The sequence below is a fragment of the Chaetodon trifascialis genome, chromosome 11 (assembly GCF_039877785.1).
Source record: "Chaetodon trifascialis isolate fChaTrf1 chromosome 11, fChaTrf1.hap1, whole genome shotgun sequence".
Taxonomy (NCBI): domain Eukaryota; kingdom Metazoa; phylum Chordata; class Actinopteri; order Chaetodontiformes; family Chaetodontidae; genus Chaetodon; species Chaetodon trifascialis.
Genome location: NC_092066.1, coordinates 25,686,696 through 25,692,899, shown reverse-complemented (window position 1 = coordinate 25,692,899; position 6,204 = coordinate 25,686,696). Strand labels below are relative to the sequence as shown.

The window sequence follows — 6,204 nt, the reverse complement described above, 5'->3', positions numbered from 1 at the left end:
CGAAACTACATAGGAATGGCTTCAGAGAAAGAGGATTCGTATTCTGGATTGGCCCAGTCAAAGTCCAGGCCTTAATCCAGTTGAAATGTTGTGGCGAGACCTGAAGAAGTTGGTACATACCAGATGTCCCTCCAGTCTCTCTCAACTAGCTGAGTTCTGCAAGGAGGCGTGGGCAAAAACCCCCATAAGCATTGTGAGAGACTGGTTAGTAGTTACAAAAGACGTTCGGTTGAAGTAATGGCTGCAGAAGGAGGAGCCACAAGCTTCTAATAAAAGGATTCACATACTTCTGCACATTTTAATTTTTCAGTTTCAGTTTTTTGCAGCACAGGAATAGGTAACAGCTCCAACCCAGGGGTTGGAGAGACATCAGACTCCGGAACTGGGATGCTGGGCCCCCTGCTGGACCCCCTGAAGTTTGCCTACCAGTTAAACAGGTCGGTGGATAATATGGTCAACACGGGGCTGCGCTACATTCTGCAACAGCTCGACTCCCCAGGGACATACAAGGTTTGTAGACTGTTCAACACTATCATAAGTCCTCTACTACCTCTACTGAAAACTCACCCAGCTGAATCACAAATTTCCTGACAGACAGGAGGCAGCAGGGAAGGCTGGGTAAAATGACATCCAACACCTGAACCATCAGCACTGGGACCCCAAAGGGAGGTGTGCTCTCCCCTCTGCTCTTCTCCTATATGAGCAGCTGCTCCTCAGGAGAGCCATTTGTTAAATTCCTGAGGTTTGCAGACAAGGCAACGATCATATGTCTCATCTGGGAAGGTGATAGTCTGCATACAGATGGAGGTGGGACACACGTCAGAAGCAAACACTTCCTGTCACTCCTGGCCTAAGGAAGACAAAAAGAAACAGCTGAATGACTGAAAGCGCTCTAACATTGATATAACCTGCTTTATTTTCCATCTGTGCCTTCACTAAATACCACCCTGAATTCCAGTGTGGTCTCAAAACATATATACTTTATATATTGTCCATACTTTATATAGCCATCCACCCGCTTCAAGTGTATCAGTTATAATTTTATTTCTGTGCATTGGTCCTCTGTATTTTTTATTGGTGATGTTTCTGTCTCATTCCTGTCTTATTTATTCTTTTTAATTACATGTCCTAGATACAAATGCACAATTTGAAGTTTTTGAGTCTGTTTTCCAGTTTGCAGAAACACTTGTAGACATTGTATGTTGTTGATCACTGGTGCCATCTCTGTGTATTGTTTATATTCTCGGATAACTAATTTCTTTGTTCAACTTTGTTGTCCTTGATTTTTAGCTCTATGTCAATTTCTGTCATCCTATTCTCATTGGAACTGCTCGTAACACAGAGCCATGATAGCAGTCGCATAGCTCGTGTGTGTGGCTGCTGTGTGGTGCTGGACTGTCCTCCTCACTGTCTTCAGCTCTGCCTCAGCTGCAGCTGGAATGTGACATCTAGCGTTTAAAAAGACAAACAACACGTTAAGAACAACGACACAACCGACATTTCAATTAAATACATGTTACGAGAAGATTTTTTTTTTTTAGCATTTGATAATCTTTTATATTTTAAAGTCATTCCGTATAATTTTGTTTTTTGAAAAATATAAGAACTTTAAAAGGTGACGTCAGTTGTCACGTGTGTGACGACCCGGAAGAGAAGCCGTGGCGGAGCGTTGTGCTGAAGCGTCCCAGTCCTCTAACTGTAAGTAATATGTTGTCGACCAGAGAAGTGCAGTCAGATCCAGCCTGATGTGTCCTTGTGTTCTGTGTCTGGATGGTTTGGTTTTGTCACCGCAGGGTGACGTCAGGCTGCGGAGGTTCACATCCATCCTCTAATCCAGCAAGAATATCACCTCGAAACACTGTTTTCATATCACGATGGAATGTTTCACAAATATTTGAACTCTGCTTTTGTGTTTTCACTTTTGTGAAACGACCAAACATGGCTCGTTAACTGTGAGATGGAACGTTGTTGTTTCCAGGTTTGACGTGATGTGTCGTTACAAATAATGAAGTGACAGCTTAAAGAGAACACCTGACGCTTGATGACTGCTGCTGCAACAGACAGATGGAGTTCTATGTATGCACAGATATACAGTGTGACTGATTGGTTCTACTCAAAGAATAGAACCGATTCGGTTCTAAATGCTGGAAATGAAAACGTGTCGCATGAGTCGAATGGAGAAATGGAACCCCTTAGAAAACGAATAGCTGCTGAATCTTTACAGATTCTGCTCATTGTCATGTCTGAATTGGTTTAAACTGTACGCATCTTTCCTGTTCCGACAAAGCACTGTTATCTTCTATACTTGGTGCAAAAACACTGCATAATGAGCACTGTATCGCAGCGTACTGCTGTCAGTGTGCAGGCACACAGGAGGCTGCAGCTGTGACACTGAGTCTGCAGCTTGTCAAGCAGCAGTGATACAAAGCATCAGTGTTCATCGCTCCACTGCTCACTGTATCCGCTGACACGGGCAGTGTTTTAGTTTTTTGCTTCTACTTCAGAACATTTCAGAGGGAAGTATTGTGTTGTTTCTTTCTTGTTTATTATTATTGTTTATTTTATATAGAGAACATTGTTATATATGAAACTATCCAACAGAGTGCTGTATGAAGGGATTACCAGAAACAATATGAATGAGCTGCCTGCACTTAAATGTATCACTTAATATATATGTGCCCCTGTGTGTGTGTGTGTGTGTGTGTGTGTGTGTATACAGTATAGACACACACACATATGCACATACCTAAAGGTAACAGTATGTATGTTATTAGTCACCCTGCTGTTGTGGCATTTTGTTTTCTAACTGTACAGTGTGCTCAGCTCAGTCAAGCAGCTTGTGTGTGTGTGTTTTAAACTCTGCACATCTGGCACAGAGTATTCTGTAAGGATGTAATCAATCAGACCTCCACACTTTTAACCACCCTCTTTTAGTGTCCACCATGTTTCCTGCAGAGATGAGCGTGTGTGTGCTGGATGAGCAGAGCTTCAGTCACTGCTGTCAGCTCCTCCTGCAACAGTCAGAGCAGCTGAAAGACGGCTGGAGCTGGGAAGTAGTCCAGGTGAGGAGGTCCATACTGTCACTGTCATTAGTGTAGACACAGCCTGAACACCTGCTCTGATCCATGAATGTGGTTAATGGTAGTTTCTGACCTTGGTTCAGGGTTCAGAGGACGGCTACCTGAGAAAGATTGCTCTCAGGTCAGTCGTTATTGACTCGAGCACAGCGTGGGATCAAGAAGGATCAAGTTCAGAGTCAGAGCCACACACTTCCTGTCTCTCCTGGCCAAAGGAACAGGTGAAAGACTGAACTGTGAGGGAAAACATCAATGATGTGCTTTTCATCCATCTGTGCCTTAACTAAATATCACTGAATGTCAGAAATCAGTATTAAAATGAACCTTTAATTAAATTATGGGTAATGATCTGCACTCACATCTTTGTCTTTAATAATTCTGAAATGAAGGATCATTCCAGGTTTCCAATTTGAAGCAGCAAACGGTAACATTGTGATCAATTGATCACTCACCTCCATCTCCTCTTCCTCCACAGTCTGCTGTTGTTGCCCTAGTTGATGCTGACTGCATCAGAGGTGACATAGATGATGAAGATGAAGATGAAGATGATGATGATGATGATGGGGTCTGTGCGGTGTCTGGAGGCAGCAGCCAGGTGCTTCAGTACGAGTATCACATCTTGTACTCCTGCAGCTACAGTACTCCTGTGCTCTATTTCAGAGCCTTCACTCTGGGTTAGTTACATGTGAGACAGTCTCCGCACACACACACTGCTGTGTGGACAAAGCATTTCCATGGTTATCGTTAGATGTGGGTGATGAGGGTTTTACTGACTCTGACCTCTTCATGTATTATATCATCACTGCTTTTGTGGCGCTGAATGCATGACAACGATAACCACCAAGCTCCTCGAGTGTAGTCGTGACTGACCATCACTTCACCATGTTTTTTATCAGAACATTTTGGATTGAACTGATGAGCTTATACTGTATTATAGCTACATATATATATAAAAAAACACAAAATCATAAACTTAACGTTTAATCCCTTTGACCTCACTTTAACTGACGTAAAGCTATTAGTGACTTTAGAAGTACGCTCCAGGATTTACTTAGAGCATTCAATAATGGCCCCAGATTTGTTCCAGCTCAGTGTTCGGATGGTTTGGAGCTCAAACAGTGAACTAGGCTCTGATCTACACATCACACCTCACATTTCTGAGCTTTGGAAGCAGTTTTGTTAGACTCAGATATGATTCAAATATTCTCACTGGTTTCTCCTCCATTCTTATCTTCTACTTTGTTACAGTGAGAGTCATATTGAACCATGTTGGGATTTTGTGATTTTCTGTGATATTTCTGTTGTGTTTATTCCTCATGTGTCAGAGGGGAGGAGCCTGTCATTAGAGGAGGTGTGGAGCTCTGTTCATCCAAACTTCAGACCTCAACTTCAGAAGAATCCTCTGAATACAATCACGATGCAGGTAAAACCAGGAAAGCTATCAGCTTTGTTATCATCATCACCTTCCTCACTGAAGTGCCACTGAGATCTCTGTGTGTGTGTGTGTGTGTGTGTGTGTGTGTGTCAGGAGCATCCCCTGCTGGGTCAGCCTTTCTTCATGCTCCACCCCTGCAGAACAGAGGAGTTTATGAAGCCTGTTCTGCAGATGGCTCAGAACCAACACAGGTAGGGTCACTGTTGGATTCACAAACAATAAAGACGCAATAAAAGGCTGCTTTACACATGAACTTGTTCACACAACTTAGTTGGATCTTGCTGAATGTCTATTGGAACACGGTTCATTGGGCTCTTGTCACTGAAAAATTGCATGCAACACGCAGCATTTGCATTAAGCTGAACCTGGATTTGCAGATAGTTTCATGCAGTAGCTGAGATCACATCAACATGACGTTGAGTGTTCCTCACCTCATACAGTGTTGCTGGATATCTGTCATGTTCTTAGCATTTACTGCGTGTGTATGTGTGTGGGCAGGCCAGTGAACTACGTGTTGTCATGGCTCAGTGTGGTGGGTCCTCTGGTGGGTCTGGAAGTCCCTCTGAAGTACTCCACCCAGCTCCATCCTGCAGCCTCATTCAGCAGCACCAAGCCAGACTGAGGCTTCACCTGCTCTGCTTCCCTCTCTGTCAGACCACTGTGGAGGGTCTTTGCATGGAGGCCGGATCATCATCCAGGCAAAGCAGACCCTCAAAGACCCAGAAAGACCCAGGTTGTCTGTGTGCCAGTTACTTTGTGTGAATTTCATTGCAAATTTGTTTGGCAACATGATAACACACAATAAAAACTGATCATGCAGTAATAAGGTCTTACGTAGCTTTTGAAATGTAACCTGATCTTGAGGGCGTGTTTTGTCGAGGGTCCTCTGTGTTAAAACTTCTCATGATATTATGTGGTGCATATTCTTAATGAAATTATCACCAAGTAAGTGACTCAAAGCTAAACTGGGGCCAGGTGGTATTCCAGTGTATATGCACACTGTTTGTCAGCTTTTCCATACATGCAGTAACCTGTAATCTGCCTCTCTAGTAAGATGGATATCGAGGACAGTACAAATGGATAGCATGATGCCAAATGTGTACATCCTGTATCTGTTGAATTTACGCCATGTAAACTGAAAACATCTGACAGTAAATTGTATTGACAACACTTACAGAATCTGTTTGTCTGTGTTCAGTGTATACGCAGCACAGCCTTTGGTTAGAGGACAAATTGGATCAGAACAAACCTGCGCCAGCATAAAAGCTGTGTCCCAACTCAGGAGCTCCATTGCATGAAGTCCAGTATGTCCGAACAGGTTTTAGAAAATGGTCTCTCAGAAAACAACAACTAATGTAGTAAAATGGGGGAAATCATTTTTGTTTCACTGTTAGTGTCATTCTAAAGTCACAGTTTGATTCTTGTCCTCCTTCAATTTGCACAAAAAGGTAAATGATGTTCATTTCTTGTATTTAATAGTTAATTAGTATTGAATATGGAATTGGGTCAGTTTGCTGTGGAACTCTTGTTTTTTGTGCCATGAAACAATGGACCTGATTTCCTGACAACTCATGTAAAATATGAAACCTTTTAACTGTATTTGGATGAAAAGAAATATATAATCATTTGGGTTTTGCTAGAATAATCCAGACTGGACATTTTAATAAGAGCATTTATAGATGGATGCTTGTT

General features: G+C 42.5%; 1 protein-coding gene across 1 annotated transcript; it reads left to right on the top strand.

Moving 5' to 3' along the window:
* The first annotated feature begins 1,642 nt into the window (after positions 1-1,642).
* Positions 1,643-5,682, top strand: atg10 (ATG10 autophagy related 10 homolog (S. cerevisiae)). Its single transcript, XM_070974341.1, has 7 exons — positions 1,643-1,698; positions 2,935-3,062; positions 3,164-3,298; positions 3,553-3,751; positions 4,403-4,500; positions 4,606-4,703; positions 5,011-5,682. Exons 2-7 carry the CDS (start codon positions 2,943-2,945, stop codon positions 5,132-5,134), a joined length of 774 nt encoding a protein of 257 aa, XP_070830442.1. The 5' UTR covers positions 1,643-1,698; positions 2,935-2,942; the 3' UTR covers positions 5,135-5,682.
* Positions 5,683-6,204: the final 522 nt, after the last annotated feature.

Excerpts from the sequence above, each read along its gene's own strand:
- atg10 (XM_070974341.1), top strand. The coding sequence starts at position 2,943 with ATGTTTCCTGCAGAGATGAGCGTGTGTGTGCTGGATGAGCAGAGCTTC. Across the intron at positions 3,752-4,402 it reads TTTCAGAGCCTTCACTCTGG|AGGGGAGGAGCCTGTCATTA; the intron begins GTTAGTTACATG and ends CTCATGTGTCAG. Across the intron at positions 4,704-5,010 it reads ATGGCTCAGAACCAACACAG|GCCAGTGAACTACGTGTTGT; the intron begins GTAGGGTCACTG and ends GTGTGTGGGCAG.